General features: G+C 48.9%; 1 protein-coding gene across 1 annotated transcript in view; it reads right to left on the reverse strand.

The window, feature by feature from the left end:
• RPIA (ribose 5-phosphate isomerase A) overlaps nucleotides 1-22,872 on the reverse strand; it is a 26,971-nt gene extending 4,099 nt beyond the window's left edge. Inside the window, exons 1-8 of the mRNA XM_069101038.1 lie at nucleotides 22,543-22,872; nucleotides 11,976-12,036; nucleotides 9,670-9,725; nucleotides 5,948-6,007; nucleotides 4,101-4,165; nucleotides 1,667-1,735; nucleotides 1,047-1,188; nucleotides 784-883 (exon numbers count right to left, since the gene is read on the reverse strand). Coding sequence (XP_068957139.1) covers nucleotides 784-883; nucleotides 1,047-1,188; nucleotides 1,667-1,735; nucleotides 4,101-4,165; nucleotides 5,948-6,007; nucleotides 9,670-9,725; nucleotides 11,976-12,036; nucleotides 22,543-22,857 — 868 coding nt within the window. The 5' untranslated portion in view covers nucleotides 22,858-22,872. The remainder of the gene's footprint in view (nucleotides 1-783; nucleotides 884-1,046; nucleotides 1,189-1,666; nucleotides 1,736-4,100; nucleotides 4,166-5,947; nucleotides 6,008-9,669; nucleotides 9,726-11,975; nucleotides 12,037-22,542) is intronic.
• Between the last annotated feature and the right edge of the window lie 127 nt (nucleotides 22,873-22,999).

The raw sequence follows: 22,999 nt of genomic DNA on the forward strand, positions 1-22,999 counted from the left end.
ATATATATATATATATATATACACACACACACACACACACACACACACACACTTAATTCCTAGGAATAAAAAGTCACAAGACAGCCCCTGTCCACACCCCAACATTCAAATGGCCTCAGAACATTGCTAGCCCAGGAAGGTCCAAGTTCTGACACCTGCAGAATTTGAAAGAAGACAACAAGGAAAGCTCCTAAAACCTACAGGTCATGAACAGTCCAGACTGTCTCCATTCTCAGAGCCCACAAGCTGTCAAAGCTAAAGAAGTGTTTCACACACAATACGTATCACTATGTCAGGATGTGCTGTTTTTGCCGAAGGCTGGGAGATGCTCCTAGGCCCCCTGGTTCAACACACACCTGAACAAAAGCCCCGCAGGTCTGCCTGAAGACCCACAGGGACGACAGCGGCCCACCACCTCCTGAGACCTTCTGCCTTTGGACAGCACTACTCTTTAAGGGTATCAACCCACAGGTATGTTTTACTCTCTAGGGTCAACATGAAGAAAGCGGCTCCCTCTTCCATGAGGCAGCTTTGGTCTGAAGACAAAGGACCGGAGTTTGAATGCCACCTCTGACATTCACAATCTCTGTGAACAGGGCCAGGGCCTCAGTTACCTCACTGTAAATGAGGAGGGCTGGACAAGGTGGCCCCTGGGTTCCCTTCCAGGCCTGGCAGTGATGTTCCCCTTAGTCTTTCCCTCTTGGGCTCATCACCGCAGGCAGAAGCAGGGGAATGGGTACCAGGCACCCCGGGGGGCTTCCCTGGCCAACACTGCTGGGTTACCTGGTATCATTTTGATGGCTGTGTTCACTTCACTCCATTTATGTACCCGGTCAAACTTCCAGTCCAGCAGGAAGTTTCCATTATCCGTCACCACAGGGCCCTAAGAAGACACATTGATATTAATGAGGGCCCTTGGGACAAGCGGGAAACAGGCAATCTGGCTGTCCCTTAGCAGTCAGCCCACCGAAGAGAGAGAGGAAGGGGCAGTGAGCAGCAGCCAGCCAACCACAGAGCAATCCCTGGAAATACCGGCAGTTACTTACTGCCTTGCGCTCGGCCATCCGCAGCTCAGCCACCCCGCCGAACATCCGGGCCAGGGCCCTGCTCACAGGGACATATGCCATTGGGATGACTTCAATAGGGATTCCCTTCACCCAGTGGTCACCGAGGTTCTTTGAATCCTTCCTGCGGAAACCAGGTCAGACAACAAAGCCAAGATGAGCACTCTCAGCACAAACAGCACCTCGCTCAGCAGAAATCAAAGGGCCTGAAATTTGGGCTCTCTCAAGAACCACAGCAAAGCAGGCTGGTCTGTAGAGAAGGCAGGAAGGGGGGGCTGCCTGTTTCCTCGTGACGGCCCCACCAACAGCATCCCCACAAAAACCCCAGACAAGCCTGATGTTCACTGCCTCCTGCTGAACTACCCAGTGTACACACTTCCCTCCATTCTGGCTCCGGGGTGGGCTGACCACCACCACGAGGTTAGGGGATCTGCTCTGGGGCCTCATCCTTCCTCTGGGACTTTCAGAAAATCACCCAATCCCTTGGCTTTGATTTCCTTATCCACAACACAGGAACGAGACAGCCTTACTTACCGTCAGCCTGCACATTAGATGTTGCCAAGATAATATCATTTAAACATATATCTCATGTCTCGCCTTACCTATAATCAGCAATAACAATAAAACATTTGGCATAGCCAGCTACAATCTTCTCCTGAGTCAGACAGCCTCTGAAAAGAAGCAAAACAAAAGGATTAGGGGGAAAATAAAATTAATGTGAAAAACAGATGGTAGGGACAGGTCTGGAAAGTGGAAAGCCTTAAAAAACAACCCCCAACTTTTATGGGAAGTGAAATGCTTAGGTCCTTAAAAACATTTCCAAGCTCCTAAGCTCTCTCAATAGACCTGGCTATTACAAAAGCCTTAGTGCATGTTTAGAAGGAAAAGGCTGGACAATCACCCTCCTAAGAGAAATGGGTAGAAAACAGAAGCAGAATTAAGCTCAACGTCAGGAAGAACGTCCAAATCCCCAGAACTGTGTCCCTAACGAGGGACGCTCAGGGAGGTAACAGGCTCCTCCCCTCTCCCTGGAGGTCTTCAAAGGGCAGATGACCAGGTCCCAAAAGTTTCCTCATCTATGAAATGGGGCTGGATTAGATGGCTGCTAAGGGCCCTTCCAACTGTAATCTAAGAACTCATAAATACTGGTTCCAATCTGTTACAGAAAGGACTTTTTCTCCAGATATATTGATGATAACACGAGGCCCATTCCAATTCTGTGATCACATATTCTTATGCCCTGTCTACTCCAGCTGAAGGCACTAATGGCTTTTAAAGATGCCCTGAAGCATCTTCACAGTGACCCATGGCCCTCTGTCCCCCCTCCAGTCCTGCCACTATGGCCTCCATCACCCAAGGCACATCTATTCTCTGTCAGTCCAGACATTAGCTGGGATAGACGTAAATGTCCCCCGGCATGCTTTTGGAAAATAAAATTCACAGAGACTAGGGAATCCACTTATTCCCCTGCTACTTAACAGAATTCTAACTTGTCCACCCCCCAGGCCTCCCCTCCAGAATGGAAGCAGATCCGGTTTCACTCCCCAGGTCCTGGCTGTGAACACAGTAGCTGGCACAGAGTCGCTGCTTCAGAAATGTTTACTGCTAAGTTATTAGGTAGCAGTAGGCCACTTAGTAAAATCAGAAGCTCTTCTGTGAAATGTAGCTGCAGAAAAAATTCTAAACTTCTGAATAACATGGACAGTGTTTGGGACTGGACCTGCCCTTTCAAGGATATAGGAACTCCCACATCCAACACCTTCTCTGCTACCTAGAGCTAAGGCCAAGTGACTGCCCAGAGTCAAATGGCCCACGTGTCAGAGGAAGAACTTGAACCTGGGTTTTCCTGCACCTAAAGCCATCACACTGTCTCCTGCACCAAAGGTTAGCAAAGCCCTTTGTGTGCACCACATCTGGGGGTCCTCAGACCCCCTTCTAGCTACTGCCATGATCCCAGACCCTTCATTTCCAGATAAAGAACTTGCCCAGTCACCTTGCTGTCAATCAATGAGCAAATAAATAGCTACTATGTACTAGTCACTAATAAACTGGGAATGGGGAGCAGGAAGAAGAGAAAGGGGGTGGTGACAAGTGTAAACAAGGAAATAAGCCTCACTCATAAAGAGAAGGCAAGTGTGTGTGAGTCTGTGAGCCAGGAGTGGGTCAAGATAGTGACTAAGTCCCAGTAACACTCCCTGGGTGGGGTGAGAAGCATGAGAAACCCTCACAAACAGCGCAGCATAAAAACAAAGACTCCTAATTGGTACCTAGGAGTTTGTTTTTGTTTATAACTTGCTCTAACTGTCCTGTGCCTGGGTCTTTAAGTAGGGATCAGTGAGCTCATCGGCCTCCCATGGACAAAGGTGGTGTGTTTCTTATAAAAGCCCCAAGGCTCAGCTGTACAGTGGCAGCTGGCCTCACTCCTGGGCCTGTGCAGGCCTGTGCACCCTTCACCTGGCAGTCACAAACCTCTGAGCAAGGCTCAGGCCTGGGGGTGTCAAGCCTGTGTAAAGATCAGATTGGGCGTTTATTCAGGGTCAAGGAACTGCAATTTGGAAAATGGCACTGTCTTACAGAGAAGTGCCGTGAGGAGAGTCAGAGGGGAGGCTGGGTAGAGAGATGGAAGAGTGGGGGGGGTCACAAGTTTTTCAGGGCTGGATGACAGTACTTTGCTAGAAAAACCACAGGATGGGTTTAGGCCACTTCTAGCCAACAGAGGCAGGCTGCTGACCCAGCCCTTAATCAGGGTCACCTGTGAGGTCATCAGACCAGTGGAACTGAAGGAAGGGAGGGTCTGGGAACAGGGGCAGGCAGGAAGTGCTGGTCTCAGCAGAGATTCCCAGGAGTGTGCTTACCTTGGGGGTAGGGAGTGAAATTGCTAGTGAGAGCAGGTAGGGGTCCCAGAGTTTCCCGGGGAGATGAGGAGAGGGAGTTAACACCTCCTATACCACAGCTGAGCTCAGTGACAGACACACTATGACCCTGATGGATTCTGAGAAGTCTGTCTGACAAAAGGCTGGGGCCCAGAACACTCACCCACCACCTTTGATGAGGTTGAGGTCGGCATCTACTTCATCAGCACCATCAATAGCAAGATCAAGCTGATGGGAAAGAAACCGGGTGAATTAGAGACAAGGGAAGTATGAGACCAAGTCAAAGCAAATCACAGACGGGACAGCAGGACGAGGTGAGAGGGAAGAACACCCCATGGCCCAGAGGAGGATCAGACACTCCTCCCTCTCACAACTACTCAGCCCCTGGGAGGACACCAGCGTGCAGTGGCCTGTTCTCTAAACAAGGCCAGCTGCAGGCAAGTCTATCAATTCATGAACTGAACCATGCCCTCTGCTGCCAGCCCTGGCTCTGGGCCATGAAATCCAAAGGCCACACACAAGGAATCTAAGCTTCATCCTTTTCTTCACAAACACTTCTAATACCTCAGCCCACTAGAGTGAGTGTGTGTGCGTGCGCACACACATGTACACACACAGATACACCCTCCCCCCACCAAGGTAAGAACCATTTATAGAATGGTCTTGCAGTGCACCCTTAGCTGGCATGCACAGGTCTAATGCCTTCGTCATTTCCTGACCTCCCCAATCATTTATACCCAAGTTCATGGAATGATGACTTTTGCCCCAAGTCCGATTCTCTCCATACCCAAACCCTGGCACCAACTGAACCCCATCTCCACAGGAAGGCTCTTGTCTGGGCTCCCAAGTCCAGGTGCCTCACGCTCCGGTCCCAGCTGCTATGCCCACACCACTTAGGCCAGAGGCTCAGGTCAGGGCCCTTGGCCTCCACCCACCAGCACACTAAGCGGACTCTGCCTCAGTTCTACCTGCCCAAAGCTTCCTAATCTCCCCAGTCTCATAAGCACTTCCTCCTTACTCTTCCTGTCTGCTCCAACATTTGTCTAAAACCTTCTAACTAGCCCAATCTAATGGTGCCCCACCCCCACAGACCTCAGAGCTGGCCGGACTCTCTGAGGCCAAGATGCTCCCGTCCCTGCCCAAGCAGACACCTGCCTGATTACTGTGAAGGCCTTTAACGGGAGGACCCAAGGAAACAACCCGCTACCTCCCCTCCACTTAAAGCACTGACTTCCCTGACATCCTGCCTCAGCTGGGCTCTTAGCACCTTCCTGCCTCTGCTCCTGGGTGGGCTCTCTAGCACCAAAGAAATGAACTCCAAATCAGCCACATGAAGCCACTATCACGTCCCTTCTGAACTATCTCTTCTCTCCAGCAAAGTGTCCTTGCTTCCCTGAAATGATCCTCCTTAGTCTGTGAACTAGTCCCTGGGCTCTCGGGTTCCTCACTCTCCCAACACGATGAAGCATCTCGGGGTCTGAAGGAACTGCAGGCTCTCTGTGAGTCAGTAACATGGGAAGCCCCAAAGCTAACAGGATGCACAGCCCCAGAAGCAGGGAGGTGATGTGGCCTCACTGTCCTCTGCTTCTCTCGGGCCTCACCTGGGTGCTGAGTTCAGGGCAGTTTAAGGGGGACACTGATGAGCAGGGCAGTGCTCAGAAGGCCCACCCTGAGTCCACAACCTGAGGACTGGGAGAAGGAACTTAGGCCAGAAGGGGCAGAACAAGACTTCAACCACATAACCAGGTATTGTGTGGAGGAGGGCTAATGGGCAGAAGCAACAAACAGTGCAAATTAGGCTTGAGCTCCAATGAGAGCTGCCTCCAACAGCAAGAGAGCCTCAGGAGGTGGGGGGCACCCTCAAGCAGAAGGGTCATGAGACCACTTTGGTGTACGTCACAGTGGGGGATTCCTTCGGCACGTGGGTCGGACACAGAATGAAGGAGTGGTCCCCAGGGCATGGGAAGGAAGGAAAGGGAGGCTGTGAGAAGGATGAGGTCTCTTCCCTACCTCTGGGTGGCGGTCCAGGTCACTTAGGGGTAAGCCATTCTGAAGAATTAGCTGCCGGGCCTGAACAAATGAAGAAAAGAGCTCATCATTCACATTTCTTCTGAATCCTTGACTCTCAGAATTCTGCCTCCCCCCACCCCATTTCATATGCGTTGCTTTGACATAGAGTCCCTAAGTCAGGAGGCCAGGGTTACTGCCTGGGGGGACCCTGGACAAGCTCATTTCACTTCTCCAGGCTCAGTCTCCTGTCAGAGAAGAGAGCCAGCCTAGAAGGCTTCTGTCCTGTCTAGACCTAAATTCACTATTCCGACCTTCATCCCCCAACAATCCTGTGTCCCTAGTTTGTAAATCCCTCTCTATGTACATGTTGTCTTCCCTGCTCTACCTTTGCCTCTGGACCCAACACCCAGCAGATGCTGGCACGTACTAAGTCCTTAATAATGATTTTGGCTTGAGAAAGTCATATGCTGGTACAAATGCCAGACTAGCAGCTCCCCAGACCTGGGAACCAAACTAGCAACATGAAAGATTTTTCTTTTAAACAATCAAACCTAAAAAGGTTTTAGCCAACAGGCTCTGGAAACCCCTCACATGATGACACTGTAAATCACATGGATCACTGCCACGGCTGTACACAGCACCTCTGATGGGGGTCAGGGCGAGCTTCTGAACGCCACCAGGCTCAAGAAAAAGCTCAGTGTGCAGAAGGCTCCCCATCCCTCCATGTAATAGGAACTCCAATAACCCAGAGCTACAGGGCCCTGCATACAGCAGGTGTTTAATAAACACCTGGGCCCTTCAGATATCATCCAGTCCAATCCTTTCTTTTTCCTGATGAAGAAACTGAGACACAGGGTTCTTTCCAAGACCACACCAGGAGCCTGTGATCCATCCATTAAAAGAGGTGGGAACAATGCCAAAGAAATATTAAGAATGTGGAGAAAATGAGGGCTGATCATCAGCTTGTACTTCTGAGGTCACAAATAAATTGCTCCTGGCCTGCAACTCAGCCAACACCTCTCAGCTCTTAGTGCCCCTGAGGCTGCGGGCTCACAGGCGGGCTGCTTTCCCTGCTTCCTCCTAGCTACCGCTGCCCACCTGAGGTGGGTCAAGAGAAACTCAGGGAAACAGGGAAAGAGCCTGGACTCCTGGGACCTCTGACTGCCTATGTAACTTCGGGGGAGTCACTTCACTTTCCTGAGCCTTAGTTTCTCCAGCTGCAAAACGACTAAATGATCTGAGGCCCCTTTCAGCACAAGATCTATGAGCCTACAAAGAAACCTCACAGTGGACTCTGACCCGAACCCAGACCGTGACTATGACCCTAATTTTAGAGGAAGAGGCAGCAGCTGGTCAGGAAGCTACATGGCTGCATATGCCTGGGCAGTTCTCTTGGGTATCTGCTCTGCCCTGGCAGGGACTCTCTCCTTGGCTGCTCCCCAAAGGTTCTGTCGGAGCCACACTGCAGGGAGCCTTAAGGAAGCACCAACCCCAGAAGTCTGTTTAATCTGAAGCTAAAGAGATTTTCTGAGCAGGGAGTAATAGGCTCATTCAGGTCCCGCATGGCAGCCCAGAACCACAGTGTTGTGGGGCCCACGCAGAGAACAGCTCTAGGGAAAGCCCAGGCCGAGGCTTCATTCTGTCTGGAGTCTCAGAGGGTGTGTCCGGGGGCCCACTGTCCTGAATGGGGAGTACCTCCTGGGGCTCGCCCTACACGAACAGTCCCTCTATACTTCACCTCGGATCATGGTCATTGTCTCTTCATCCCCCTTCTGCCAATCCTGTCCTTCCTCCCACCCCCAGCTTTCTAGTTCTGGGACCATTATCGATACTGGAAAGAATGTCAATCTATTGCCCTATGGCTCCACTCTCCTTCCCTGTGTTGGCTCCCTATCATAATGTAAGCTATTATGTCTATGTCCAGAATTTAGCAGAATTCTTGGTGCACTGAAAGCATTGGATAAATAAATGCTCATTCATTCATCTCACTGACAGGCAAGAATGCAGAGGGCTCAGCATAACCCATCACCACTATCAGAGAAATCAGGAAATCCTGGCCCTGGAGCTGGGAGAGGGAGGCTGAGGGCGGCACCCCCAGCCCAGGGGACAGCCTGGCCAAAGCTCTCACACACAGGTGAGAGACAGAGTGTTGTTTTAGGGCATAGCTAGTATGCCGTTTGCCCAGAGCACGATAACTGCTGTTGTTGTTATTAATGACAACAGACATTTTTATAGCCTTTTACATCTGACATCTATTCTCTCATTTGATCCTCAAAACCAGCCTGATGAGGATAACGACATCCCCAGGAGCCATTTCAAAAGTACTGCTTCACATGATGTCCTATGTCATAACATATCTACATTGTACTGCCTGCCTTCTCAAAGGGTAGAGGAGGAGCAGGAGGGAGGGAAAGAATTTGGATTTCAAAACTTTTTTAAATGAGCATTAAAAGTTTTTTACACATAACTGGGAAATATTTAATGGAATACATACATATATATGGACATACACTGGACATATGGACATATACTGGACAGCTCTAAATATATATATATTTAGAGCTGTCCAGTGAAGATGGATTAACAGGAAGACACTCTTCTGCTTAACCCGAAAGGCCCCAAAGAGGACCAGTGGGTGGCTTCACAACTGAGGCAGATTTCAGTTCAAAATAAGGAACTCCTTGCTAGCATCTCTCCTTGTCCCAAAGTAAAAGGGGTCGCCTCCATGGCTTGGGGTCTCCTCTGCATTCCAAGCAGAAACAATGGAATGAGCAAAGGCAGAAAAGTGCAGGACAAATTTGGGGGAATGGAGAGCCCCCTTTGGCTGGTGAAGAGGAAGGTTTGAGACAAGACTGGAGAGGCTGCTACCTCTCTGATCACCTGTACAAGCCATTCACCATGCCTGCAATGCACTCCATCAACTCTCAAGCATTTATTTAGACCACGTGCTAGATGCTGGAGCTACGAGGTCAAACTGGACAGTTCCAGGCCTCAAAGAGGCTCCGTTAGGGGGTGAGGGACACAAAATGCACATATCTTAAGTATATGCTAATACAAATCACTAGTAGCTGGAATGTCATGTAGAAAGCCTTGCTTAAGTTGAGTTCTGAAGGAAACAGCCTTCTAAGAGGCTGGGGAGGAGGGGTGGGTCCCGGGCATGAGGCCCAACCAGTGTAAAACCCAGAGATAAGCGATGGAGGATCATGTGTGAAATATAACCGGAAAGCTGATCTGGCTGGACCAGAGAGCAGGAGAGGAGTGATGTGTAAAAAGATGGTGAAAAAAAGTCAGACCCTTCGAGGCTCAACTCTGAGCAATGATGCCTCCTCCATGAAGCCTTCCCTCATCCTCCCAGATCTCAGCACTCTCTCCCACCTCAATTTCCCTTGTATAGAATAGTCTGTATGTTGTATGCCATCACCCCCTCTGCTCCTTTTGGGAAGGTTTCTCCTTTGTCTTTGTATTCTGGTGCCTAGCACAGTTTTTGTATTCAGAGGCTATTTTAATAAAAATTTGTTGAGCCAGATAAGTCAGCCTCGAATGCCATGGTAAGTGAATTAACATCTGTCTGGCAGACAGTGCAGAGCCACTGAGGGAACAGATGTGATCAGAGATCAGAATGAAGGAAAACTCCAACCCAGAGTACCTAAATGCTGACAGAATGAACAAGAAAAATCAAGCTAAGGGCCAAGTGGGGAGAAGTCACCAAACCAGGCACGTACCTGAAAGGACGTAGGAATACAGACAACACTCAGGTTTTCTTGTTTGACTCTTTCAGCTGAGGGGGAAAAAAAAAGCTTTGAATTTCTTCTCTATTTTTTTATCCAGAAAGCCATAAAAAAAAAAAAGCCCAAAAAGCCAAGAACATTCCAGACAAATGTTCCACATTGCTGGCAAGTCTAGTCTGAAGGGCTGGGAGGACCAGGTGGGGGGAGAGAAACACTGAATTTGGGGTCAGGATTTGAATCCCAAACTCAACTCTCCCCCATAATTGAGGGTGACAGTAGGCAAGTCCTTTAACCTGCTGAAGCTGGTCTAAAACCTGGTCTAAAAAGATGACATTAGCCTCAATGACCCTTCCAATTCTTTTCTGCTCCAGATTCTTTATGTGGGGCAATGGCCCTGCTTTTGTGAAGAGGGTCTGGGATTCTGAGGGGTCAAGATTTGTGGTTTCATTGGGTGTGTGGAATTCTGAGTCAGAACCTCTACTCCCTGATGAACCTTTAGCTTGGGACCTCTGGACAATGACGGGGTCACACACAGCTGATGTGTAACAGGGGCAGAATTCGGTTTACATCTTCTGCCAAGGAGGCTGGACATGAGGACTAAGTTTAGGCCATACAGCTCAAAATTCAACTTCTCTGGCACAAAACTTGTGCATGAAATTCAGAGGATTGAAGTTACCATAAAGATGAACAGAAAGCATCAAAAAAAACAGTCCATCTAGTTATAACTGCAGGCACCTTCAATCTTCAAGAGGTCCAAAAACCAAATGTAGCCAACACTAACCAGGAGACAGCTGTGGGCTATAGGTGCTGACTGCTCCTGCTGTCAACAAGCTGACAGGTGGAATATCTCTCAGCTAGCATTTTGTGACCAAGGGCTCTAGACCTTAGCTTTGGGGCACCTGGGAGATGGTTACATCAGCCCAGAAGAGTCATCAGGTTGGTATTTACCACTAATGTAGGAAAACAGGTTACTAAAACCTGCTGAGCAGCCACTGAAGCTAAATAATCCAGGCAGGGCCTTGAGCAAACTGAAAGGGTCAGATGAAAATCTGGGGAGTGGCCTCAAGGACTCCAGGGAAAGAGGAAAAACAAGTGGGAAGCTGAACTCAGGCCTAGCAGAGAAAGGGTGGCTTCATTTGCAGGGCCAATCTTCCCCTTTCCAGTCCAAACAGGTGATCCTGGCTGGACAGGGTCAAAGGCTCTTGCTCGACCCAAGAACTCCAGGAAAGACTGCCCTCCACCACCTGCCAAGGCACAAATGCACAGGTCACAGCTGGTTCAGAGCCAGTTTAGCTAGGCCTGTCTGTACATATAACCACCAAGAAAGGAAGGAAGGAGGGTCAGGGACACAAGCATCAAAAGGCCCCACATTTAAATCCTGGCTTTGCCGCTCACTGCCTATGTGACCTCTGACAAGCCCCATAACCACTGTGGACTTCAGAACTTTCTGGTCCAGATAACCCTTGCCTTGAATGTCTCTGTGTTTATGTCTGTTCAATGAGATTTCCTCAATCATCACCGGTTTGTGCTACTCTGGGACTTGTCTTGGGAGGATGAACCTTGTTATCGCACTGTCCTGGGGCTCTACCTCCCCACCACGAGGGCAGGCCCAGGAATCCCAAACCTACATTTCAGGAGGCACTTGGCTCAGAACAGCTTTCTCACCTGGCTGCACTACTCTGGGAATTTTAACTCCCCACCTCCATGCCCCATTTGGGTACATTTCCCCCCTCTCCCCTCCCTTCAGCCTTCTTTTGAGCGCTGGCTTTCCTCATTAGACTGTACACTTGTTAAAAGCAGGGTATTTCTACCCCTGGAGCCTAAAACCATACTTGGCAGACGGTAGGTGCTTAATGTTGGCTGACTGATTTGAGGAGACGGCTAAGCTCCCTTCCAGTTCTAAATCCAGGCCTCTGTGGACTTTGGGGCCAATTCTACTCCTCCAACATTAACAATAGAAGCAGTAGCCAATGTCAGTCCACAAGCATTTATTAAGGTTCTACTCTGTGCCAGACACTGTGCTGAGCGCTGGGGGCACGAAGAAAGAAAAACATGGGCCTTGCCTTTAAGGAGCCCACACTCTAATGGAGCTGGCAACAAGATGTAGAGTTGTAGATGGAGTCTAGGAGTAAAAGGAGGAGCCATTCATTCAGCCCCCTCCCTGGGCTCAGCTGGGTCCTGCACTGACCAAACCTGTCCACCCAGTCCTTGGAAGTGCCCTGGAGCAGGCGGACGGAGCAGGGGAGGTCTCTGCTCACCCTCTGAATCTGAGAATGAGAAAGAAGAGGACAGTGACATACCTATCCTCTGTACAGCATGGACGATGGTAGAACCGCTGCCGATCCCCAGCACTTGGTTATTCTGCCAAATGTAAGGAACAGCACAGAGACGTCAGTAATGTGTCCAGGACCCCAAGTGAACATGTTTCTTCTTATACATCTATGGTTGTGTATCTTCCCCATTTCATGAGGAAAACCAGTAGCTACAGATCAGCTTAGTGGTCCCTTTCCCTAAAATATCTTCTTCCAGGACAGGCACAAGTACCCCAATGTGAGAGAAGAGAACGTAAACAGAATGGGAAGTCTAGAACCACAAGTACCCATCTTGGCCCCGGAAGGTTGGCCAGCCAGCCCAACCCCTGCCCAAAAGAGGGGGAAGCCTTCCCAAAGCAGCCATTTCACTGGTCCAGAGTTTCCCCTGATATCAAGCCTAAATTGGCCAGGGAAAGCGCCACAGACAGGGCTGTCAACTCAGGCAGGATGATACCTTCTCCTTCTCCCTCCTCTTAGGGGAGACTGTGAGGTAGAATGAAGCACGCTGCCAGTTTCATCTGCCTGTCTTTGTTATAAGGGAAAGTATAATATCCAGAAATGACCATATAAAAAAAAGGTAATTTTCAAAAATAACAAAATATTCTTAAAATACATGGACTAGTAACTTGATTTGAAAATAAAAAAACTGTTCCTCTTCATTTCCTAAGACAGCAGCGTTAGATTCAAAGAGAAACAGGGCCACTAAACCATGAGGACCCCTGTGCGCCACAGAGAGACTCAGAAAACCACACATTTCTATCATCTATGCTTTACTATATTTCTGGCTTGGGGTTGTTTTTTTGCTTTTTGGAGGGCAACTGGGGTTAAGTGACTTGCCCAAGGTCACACGGCCACTTTTTGTGTTCAGTGTCTGAGGTCGGATTTGAACTCAGGTCCTCCTGACTCCAGGGCCAGTGCTCTATTCACTGCACCACCCAGTCACCCCTATACTTCTATTTTGTTAACTATTTCTCAGTTACATTTCCATCTGTCTCAGGTGCATGTTTGATACCTCTGCCCTAAAAGACCACAGAGCCCCAAATGCCACAGGACCAAAAGTAGTCATTACTACTTCATCAGTTACACTCGTAGCCTGGCAGCGCCCCTCTGGGCACCTTCTCCTCCTGCTCTCCGTCTGTTGTAGCTCACAGACAAGGCCAGGAGTTAGGATATAGATGCCTCTGGTCATCTATTAGGAAGGAAGCCCTGCTGTTGTTTTTATATAAGTCAATGTTTGTTGAATGAATGAATAAATTTTGTGGAAGTCCCAGAGAATATCTTAGTTCTGGCTTCTGTAGTCCCCCAAAGTCACCGAGCAGGGGAGGTCTTTGTCCATTGAGAAGACTCAGGAATGGTTTGGAACTCCTGGACACGTTAAATAAGTGCCCATCTCTTACAACATGATGCAAAGGCGAGGAAGCTGGCCCTGGAAGCAAGAAACCTCTTCCTCCCCTTGTAACTGTCAAATTACTCAGTCTCAGTTTCCCCACCTGTAAAAGACTGGGGTTGGAGGGGTTGGCCAGAGGTTGGGTCCAGCTCTCAATCTGTAATCCTGATACTGTCTCCAGCAAGAGCAGCTTCTGCTAGACACAGGCGAGAACATTTAGAAGCAGAGGCCCGTGAGGATATGGTATTGAGGAAGTTTACAAAGTATTCTTTGCTGACGAGTTTTAGCCCAGCTACAGACTGGGCTAATTTCTGTCTGCCTACAAATGGGGAAGAGTGGGCAGATATCTGTGAGGACGGAGGCCCTGAGCATCACCTCCTGCTAATCTGATTAAAAAAGCCCAAACCTCAAACCACTCTCCTCCTCTCCCCAGCCCTAGGACCCTGAGGTTCAGAGATCTCCCTTTCAGGTCGCTGAATCTCAAGTAGTCCAGTTTGTTGAAACTTCATCTCCTCTCAATTATCTTGGATCTCACCCATGGTCCAGTTACAGATTAACGGCTGATCCGGGGCTGAGGGAAACCCTACACCTTGGGAGCTGCTTTCCGAGGGCAGAGAAGGCTCCTGAAAGCAGCCCAGGACCTTAGACCAAAGCTGGCAGCTGAAGACCACAGGTCTTACAGAGGAAGTTACAGAGGAATGAAGCAAGGGATGAGGACCGTATAATAACGGCACCAAGAGACCATCCTGCCCAGGGGCCCAGGGGGATGCAGCTCTCTGTCCCAAGTTCCTGTGACTTCTTCCCAGCACTGCCCGATCAGCACTTTTACTGGTTATTTCCTTAAAGGCGCAGAAAGAACAATGGGGTCAAGAGACCTGGGATCAAATCCTGGCTCTGCCAGTATTAGCTGTGTAAAACTGAGTAAGGCCTTTACCTGCCTTGGCCTCAATTACTTCACCTGGAAAATGGTGATAACTACCCAACCTATAATTAGAAACACAAACACATGATTTGGGATCAAAAGAAGTTTATAGAGCAGTAATTAAGAGGAACAAAACACTCCCAGCCAGAAGCAGCCTCCACCCTTTTTTATTCAAATTATTTATTTATTTTCAACATTCATTTCCACAAGATTTTGAGTTACAAATTTTCTCCCCATCTTTCTCCTATCCCCACCCGAAAACAGCAAGCCTTCCCCCTTCCCCAATCTGTTCTCTCTTATATCCTCCTCCATACCCCCCCCAACTTTCTAGTAGGGCAAGATGGGTTTCTATACCCCAGGGCCTGTACATCTTATTTCCCAGTTGCATGTAAAAAACTATTTTTTAAACATTTTTTTTTAACTTTGATTTCCAGATTCTTTCCCTTTTTCCCTCCTCACCCACCCCCACTGGGAGGATAAGCAATTCAATATAGGTGGTACATGTGCAGTTACACCAATCATTTCCATACTAGTTATACTGTGAAAGACTAACTATATCTTATCCCTGTTAACTATCTCTTAACCCTCTTATCCCCTTCCCCCCTACTTTCCTGTGGGGTAAGATACCCAATTGAGTGTGTATGTTATTACTTCCTCAAGCCAAATTCAATTTCCCTTTCTCCTTCTTGCTCTTCCCCTCCACTATGACAGCTTTCTCTCGCCTCTTTTATAAGATAATTTACCCTAATCTATCTCTCCCTTTCTCCTTCTCCCAATATATTGCTCTCTCATCTCTTAATTTTATTTTTTAGATATCATCCCTTCATATTCAATTCATCCTGAGCCTTCCATATATACATGTACACATATATACACACTCACATATGTACTTATATGCATATACCCTCCTATTTAAACATATACATGTATGTATACATACATACATACACACACATTTATATTCCCTTCAACTATCCTCAAACTGAGAAAAGTCTCATGAGTTACAATTATCATTTTCCCATGTAGGAATGTAAATAGTTCAACTTTAATAAGTTCCTTATGATTTCTTTTTCCTGTTTACCTTCTCATGCTTCTTGTATTTTTAAGCCAAAGTTTCTGTTTAGCTCTGGTCTTTGCATCAAGAATGCTTGAAAATCCTCTATTTCACTGAATGACCATATTTTCCCCTGAAGAAATATACTCAGTTTTGCTGGGTAGGTGACTCTTGGTTTTAATCCTAGCTCCTTTGACCTCTGGAATATCACATTCCAAGCCTTTTGATCCCTTAATGTAGAAGCTGCTAGATCTTGTGTTTCCACAATAACTCAAATTGTTTCTTCCTGATTGCTTGCAATATTTCCTCCTTGACCTGGGAACTCTGGAATTTGGCTATGATATTCCTAGGAGTTTTCTTTTTGGGATCTTTTTCAAGAGACGGTAAGGGAATTCTTTCCATTTCTATTTTGCCTTCTGGTTCTAGAATATCCGGGTAATCTGCCTTAAGAATTTCTTGAAGGATGATTTCTAGGCTCTTTTTTGGATCACGGCTTTCAGGTAGTCCAATAATTTTAAAATGATCTCTCCTGGATCTATTTTCCAGGTCAGTGGTTTTTCAATGAGATATTTCACATTGCCTTCTATTTTTTCATTTGTTTGGATTTGTTTTATAGTACCTTGATTTCTAATAAAGTCATTAGCTTCCATTTGTTCCATTCTAATTTTGAAGGAATTATTCTCTTTGGTGAGTTCTTGAAATTCCTTTTCCTTCTGGCCAATTCGGTTTAAGGTATTCTTCTCATTGGCTTTTTGGGCCTCTTTTGCCATTTGAGTTTGTCTATTTTTTAAGGTGTTATTTTCTTCAGTCAGGCTGTTGACTCTCTTTTCATGATTTTCTTGCATCGTTCTCATTTCTCTTCCCAATTTTTCCTCCATTTCTCTCACTTGATTTTCAAAATCCTTCTTGAGCTCCTCCATGGCCTGTGACCCAATTCATATTTTTCTTGGAAGCTTCTGATGCAGGAGTTTTGACTTTATTGTCTTCTTCTGGTTCTGTGTTTTGACCCTTTTTGTCCCCCCAAAAAGATTCTATGGTCTGATTGTGCTTCCTGTATTTGCTTATCTTGCCAGCCAATTAATTGACTTTTCAGCTCTTTGCCACAGAAGAACTCTGCTTCCAGAGTGGAAATAGCTGTGTCCCAAATTTCTGGGGTTTGTATAAATGTTATGAGAGCTGTGAAAAGGCCACCTTCTCTACAGCCACCACAAGCTCTGGCACACTGGCCACACACCCCAGGACCACCAGCCAAGACTGAGCGACCCAGACCCAAGCAGGTCAAAGCAAAAGTGATTACCCTCTGAATGGTTGTTTGGTCCCCAGATCATCTGCAGGCCAGGAGCTCCGGAAGGAGGCAGCTACATGGCAGCGGCGGCAGCGGCGACAACTACAACCTACCCAGCACCGAGTTCCAGCAGAGTTCCGGACTGACGGGTTACTTTCTCTTTGGCCTTTATGGGGTGAGATGTCTGGGAACTGCCAGAGCTGCTGGTGATTCTCTCTCCTGAAGTCTGCTCCAGCCTATCTGTGCTGCTGGTTGGGCCTGCCCCGGCTCTGGGCCCACACAGCTCACGCAGGACTGCACGTGGATCCCAGCCTGGTGTGACAGACCCTTCCTATGGGCCTGCCAGGATACCTTCAGTGGAAGATCTGTCTCTCTGTCACCTTGTTGGTTCTGTAGCTCTAAAGTTTGTTTAGAGTCATTTTTTAATATGTTTTGGAGGTGGTTGGAGCTGGAGCTCAAGCCAGTTCCTGCTTTTACTCTGCCATCCTGGCTCCACCCCTCTTTAGGAAGGAGGAACACTAAATACAAAATTCTGGGAGAAGAGCTTTAAACTGTTAGTCTAGTGAGGAAAACTCCCTTTAGAGGAAGGATTGGTCCATTTTCTTCAGGGTTTCAGGTTTGCTCGTAGACCCATTACATCTTTCTCCTAGATATGTACAAGCATGACCTCCTCCCTCTGTCATTCATTCCATGTTCTACTAATGAGGCTCTAATTTTATGTGGGGTGTGTCAGATAATATACATGAGGTTTATTAAGCAAGCTCAGTTGTAATTTTGTAATATCTGGTCATTGGCCTCTCACTGGTTTAAACCAGATCAGTCCTTCTGGTTTGAGGGCCTCCCGAGGCCGCTGTCTGCCTTCTGATTGGTCAGGTTCACCTGCTATCTGCTACCTCCCTTTATCTTACTTCAGTAATGTCTAGCAATTCTGTGGAATCTTAACTCCTTACTGCTGCTCACTATTTACTATCAACAGTTTTTACTTCAGTAATTTTTAGCAGTTCTGTGGAAACTTAGCTGCTGCATCCCACAATGTCTCAATTTCCTCACCTGGAAAATGGTGATAGGAACTACACTGCCTACCTCACAAGGCTGCTATAAGCAAGGGTTGGAGACAGTAGCTATGCCCAAGATTACTCCTAAAAGAGGAAATTCTCTCCACTAACACAGGTCACAGCCCCTCTGTTCATCTCCTAGTAGATGCTGCCCAGAACATGAAGAAGTTAAGACACTCGCTGAGGCTCCCAAGGTTAGCAAATGTCAGAAGTGACACTTGAACTCGGTCCCCTTGGTTCCCAGGCTCTGGTGCACTTCATCCTAAGCTGTTTATTAACAGATTCTTCCAAGGGGGAGACAGAAAATACTATTCATGAGTTAAGAATGAGAAGACTCCAAAGGCTTATAGAGTCCATTACTGCAGCGGAGAAGCTGGAGAGGATCCGGGGCGAGCCTTGGAGGGGAGAAGAACTCGGTTCAAAGTCTCCTGCAGGGATCTGACAACTGTGTGACCCTGGGCAACTCATTCCCCCTCTCTAGGCCTCAGTTTCCTCAACTGTAAAATGGGGATAATAACAGCCCCTACCTCCCAGGGGGTTGTAAGGATCAAATGAGATGACACACGTAAAGCTCTCAGTACAGTGCCTGGCACACAGCAAACTCTCTATCAGGTATAAACCTTAAAGAGCTTGTAAATATTAGCTGTTGATACGATTATAAAACAGTGAGGAGCAGTGGCAGGAAAGGCCAATAAAGAAAGCTTGGCAGGAGACCTAAACTGTCCCAAGGGAATTCAAGGATGAAACATGGAAGAAAAATGGAGGGGAAATCTGCAAAGATGCTTACAACACTTTTCTCCAACAAGGCCAGCTCCCATGTTTGGAAGCTAACATCCCAGGACCAGATGTGCTTATAGAGGAGATAGAAACACCACTGAAGAACACTGGGGATGGGGAGAAGCAGCTGGACTAGACCAAGGATGCAGAGAGGGAAGATCTCCTGATAGAGGCAGGAATTTTGAGCATATTAAGGGACTGAATCTCAAGGCATCTGAAATAGAGGAAAACACCAAAGGTTTGAAAAAATATCTGAGATGAAAATATCAATAACCAAACCAAAGAGAGGAGGCTGTGTAGCTCAGTGGATAGAAGTTTCACCTCTGATCTATACTGGCTACCACTTAACCTCAAAGAGAACGTGCCTACCTGAACTGCTAGAAGGAGTTTCCTAACCTGGGAGCTCCCTATATTCATGGAATCAAAGGTCCAGAGCCTGTCCTTATGGACCTATGGGCCTACCCATTAATATATAGTTATATGAAAATATAACTGTGAGAACAGTATTTATGAGAATGATCCTACACATGTATTACAGGGACTCTTGATAAGGGTGTTAAAAGAGAACAGGCAGGGGCAGCTAGGTGCCACAGTGAATAGAGCACTGGCTCTGGAATCAGGAGGACCTGAGTTCAAATCCATCCTCAGACACTTAACACATAGTAACCACGTGACCTTGGGTAAGTCACTTAACCCCAATTGCCCTGCCCTCCCCCCCTCCAAAAAAAAAAAGCAAAAAAAAAAGAGAACAGGGAAATTTTCCACAAACTATAATCCACAGCAGATCATGTCTTTATCATCACACAGCTGACTGAAAAAAGTAGAAAATATTGAGGATTCCACTGCAGTTGTTTGTTGACCATAAGAAAGCATTTGATTTGATAGAGCAAAATACCACCTAAAGGTTCTCTTCCAACATGGTGGCTCCCATGCATGTGGCAAAATCCTTGAAAGATATTGACAGATGTAGTAACCTTGTTCGATCTCTCTCTCTGATTTTTAATATTAGATGAGGGATGGGGCAGCCAGGTAGCACAGCGAGTAAGAGCACCGGCTTCAGTGTCGGGATGACCTGGGGATCAAATCTGGGCTCAGATACCCAGCACCACACCCAGAAATAACTGGCCGTGTAACCTTGAGCAAGTTACTTAACCCCAATTGCTTAGGGGCAGTCAGGTGGCTCAGTGAGTAAGAGCACCGGCTCCAGTGTCAGGATGACCTGGGGATCAAACCTGGACTCAGATACTTAGCACCACACCCAGAAGTAACTGGCCGTGTAACCTTGAGCAAGTTACTTAACCCCGATTGCTTAAAAAAAAAAATATTAGATGAGGGATAAGACATAAAGTCAAAGAAGCAAAAGGCCTACTGTCATAGAGGACACAGTTCAGAGCACTAGTAAAAGGGGGATTCCTACTGAGTCTCTAGTATAGATGGTGGGTGAGGTTCTCCAAAAGCTCCAGACTGTGGATGTCACTGTGATCATGGCATTAAGAAGCCACTGCACACCTCAGAGCCTCCTCATCACTCAAAAGAATTAGGTCCATCCACAAAGTAGAAGGAAAATGCCCACTGACCAGGCAACAATATGAAAAAGTCAATGAAAACCTTCGTTTAACGGACAATGATGCACAGCTCTTGGATGGTCAGCCCTGCTACCAATACCAGTCTGGTATGGGCCCTACAAGTGGGCAATGGGTTAAGCCCAGAGCTGAAGAGGAGGAGGAGAAAGGGATGAATTGCTGCTGCTCTCCTAACGACCCCAAGTATTTCCCTGAAACAAAGACCTATCTTTTTTCCACAGAAACAGTCTTCTGGTGATGCTATATTTTACAATAAGCCATGGAAATCTACAGTCTCCTAAGGATACAAACTGAGGAACACTCAGAAAACAATGGAGAGGCCCACAGAGGGCCACAGAATTGTACAAGAGAAGAAGCCTAAAGCTGTTCTCCAAGACCTGCACGGTCAGGAGAGCGCTGGTCATGTAGTGAACCTAAGGGATAACCCACGAACAGCCCACATGCTCCCGGGATTGCACACAATGTCAAATGAATGAATGAAACACTTATTAAATGTTTACCAAGGGCAAAGGCTGTCCAGGGCACGGTCCAAGTACAAGGGAGGGTCAATGAGGATAGTGAGGACAGTGAGGAGGTCCTCCAGGGGCTCTGATTCCAAAGATAACATCCATTGTAATCACTGCACAACAGCCTCAGAACTATCTAAATGAGATCTCAACTACCTCAGCCCTCCCAGCACATGCAACATATGCAAAGGATAGGCTGAACAAATGAATTTCAACCTGTATCAATCACTACAGTGTAGAAAAAAGCCCGAGTTTCCTCTTCCATAAATGGGGGGAGGGGGTGCAGAGGGAGTTAGAGGAGATCATCTCAAGGCTCTTTCAATTCTATATCTAAGCTCAACTCCGCCCCCCCCCATGATAAATGCATACACAGATAATAATGGTGGGTCTGACTGAAAAGGGAAGCTAGGTGGGGCAGTGGATAGAGTGCCAGGTCTGGAGTCAGGAACTCCTCTTCCTGAGTTCAAATCTGGTCTTAGGCACTTAGTTATGTGACCCTGAGCAAGTCACTTAACCCTGTTTGCCTCAGTTACATTATCTGTCAAACTAACTGGAGAAGGAAATGGACAAACACTCCAGTATCTTTGCCAAGAAAACTCCAAACGGGTCACAGAGAGTTAGCTGGACATGATTTTAAACAACTGATCCACAAGTGATTATATCCCTTTTCACAACCCACTGTGGTCTCAATGAGATCCTGTTTAATTTGAGTGAGCCCCTAGAACAGTGCCCAGGGCACTGTCACTACTTAAGTATTTGTTGGATAAATAAATGAATTTCAAAGGGAAATGGAGGAGACAGGGACAGCTCGATATTTCATATAAGAAACCAGGGTGTGAGCCAGGTCAGAATGGCCAAGCAGCTCGCTTTCCCCTCCTGAGTAAGTCCTCGCCCCACTGGACCCGGCAGCAGGCATGGTCTGGGGGCTGGACGGGTCCCTCGAGCCTTCCGGGGCGTCGGAGGCTACAGTATGTTAGGAAGAGCTAGACCCCCCAGGGGATGCCCTCACCAGCTCACCCTGCAGGGATCTGCTTTAAGATACACAGGAGACCAAGAGTGGGGAAATCTCCCAAACTGCAGTGTCCCAGACTTTCCTTTTGCTCCTTTGGATGACTACCCCGCATCACCCCCGTGGAGGGTGGGGGTCCTGTCCCACAGCCTTCCTAAGGGCGGATCTCCTTGGGGAGGGGGCAGACGTGGGGCGCCAGCTGGGGCTCGGGGACCGGTGGAGTCAAGGGAACTTCCCCTGGGGCTGGGAAATTCTGCTCGGCTTCCTTCCAGGGTGGTAAAGGACGTAATTAACTTAGGGAGGTTGTAAATTAACTCCAGGAAATGGACTCCACCTCATGTTCCCTGGAACAGATCTCAGCCGGCTCACGTCTTTATAAACTGGTATTTTTTTGGAGTTAAAGGGGGAAAGAAAAACAGAGTGACCCAGGCAGAGGCCAGCCCGCTCCCCCTGCCCCCGGCCCCCACCTGCCAAGCTTCGGCCCGGACCCGGCCCGGACCGGGGGATCGGGCCGCGGGACCCCCAAACCACCGGGATGCGGCGTGCGCACGGGAAGCCCCCCACCCCGGGCGCGGACGCATGGCCCGCTCTGCCCCGCGCCGCGCGGGCGCTGGGGGTCCTCCTGAGTCACGGCTCCCGGCCCACACCCACCTCCCCAAGGGGCAGCCTCTGGCCCCACTCCGTTCCGCCGGCGCTGGGAGGCACCGTGCCTGCCCTCGGGGGGCTTCCATTCTAGGACTGGAGCCGGAAAGCCAGGAGCGAGCTCGGAGGCTGCCGGGGTGAAAGCAACCCTCCCCGCTCACATTTACAGGTGGAGAAACTGAGGCTGTGAGCGGAGGTTCACGGAACTCGTCCGTGCCGGAGCGGAATTCGAACTCGTCTCCCAGCAGCGCTCCCACCGCTCCTCGGGGGGCCCCGAGTGGAATAGGGAGGGCTTCCCGAAGGAGGCGGGCCAGGCGCGGAGGGGGAGCACTCACCTTCACGTGGTTCTCCACGGCCGCGCGGCCGGCCAGACGCTTGGCTTCCTCAGTCTTGGACATGGTCCGGGCGGTGGGTGCGGGAGGTAGCGGGGGCGCGGGGGCGAGCGGAGCGCGCACCGGGGCTGGGGCCGCCGCCAGTAGGTGTCCGCTCCCCCCGCCCGAGGGCTGGCGCTGGGGAGGCGGCACGTGCGGCTCTCCCGCGCGCCAGCTCCCCCCGCCCCCGGAGGAGGCCCCGCCCCCGGCCCCAGCCCGCCCGGGCAGTGGGGCCAGGACCCGCCCGTAGAGCGTGCTGAAGGGCCCCGGGCGCTGCATCCCTGCCGCCGCCGGCCCAGCCGCGCCTGCCTCGGCTCGCCCCGCCCCACACCGCCCCGGAAGTCGGGCCCGGCAGACGGAGGGCGCCGCCGCGCCAAGCGGCGCTGCTGGGAAATGTAGTTCGGGCGAGGGGCAGACCCTG

The sequence above is a fragment of the Petaurus breviceps genome, unplaced genomic scaffold (genome assembly GCF_028583685.1).
Source record: "Petaurus breviceps papuanus isolate PSGF00001 unplaced genomic scaffold, PetGlider_PUasm1.0 446, whole genome shotgun sequence".
Lineage (NCBI taxonomy): Eukaryota > Metazoa > Chordata > Mammalia > Diprotodontia > Petauridae > Petaurus > Petaurus breviceps.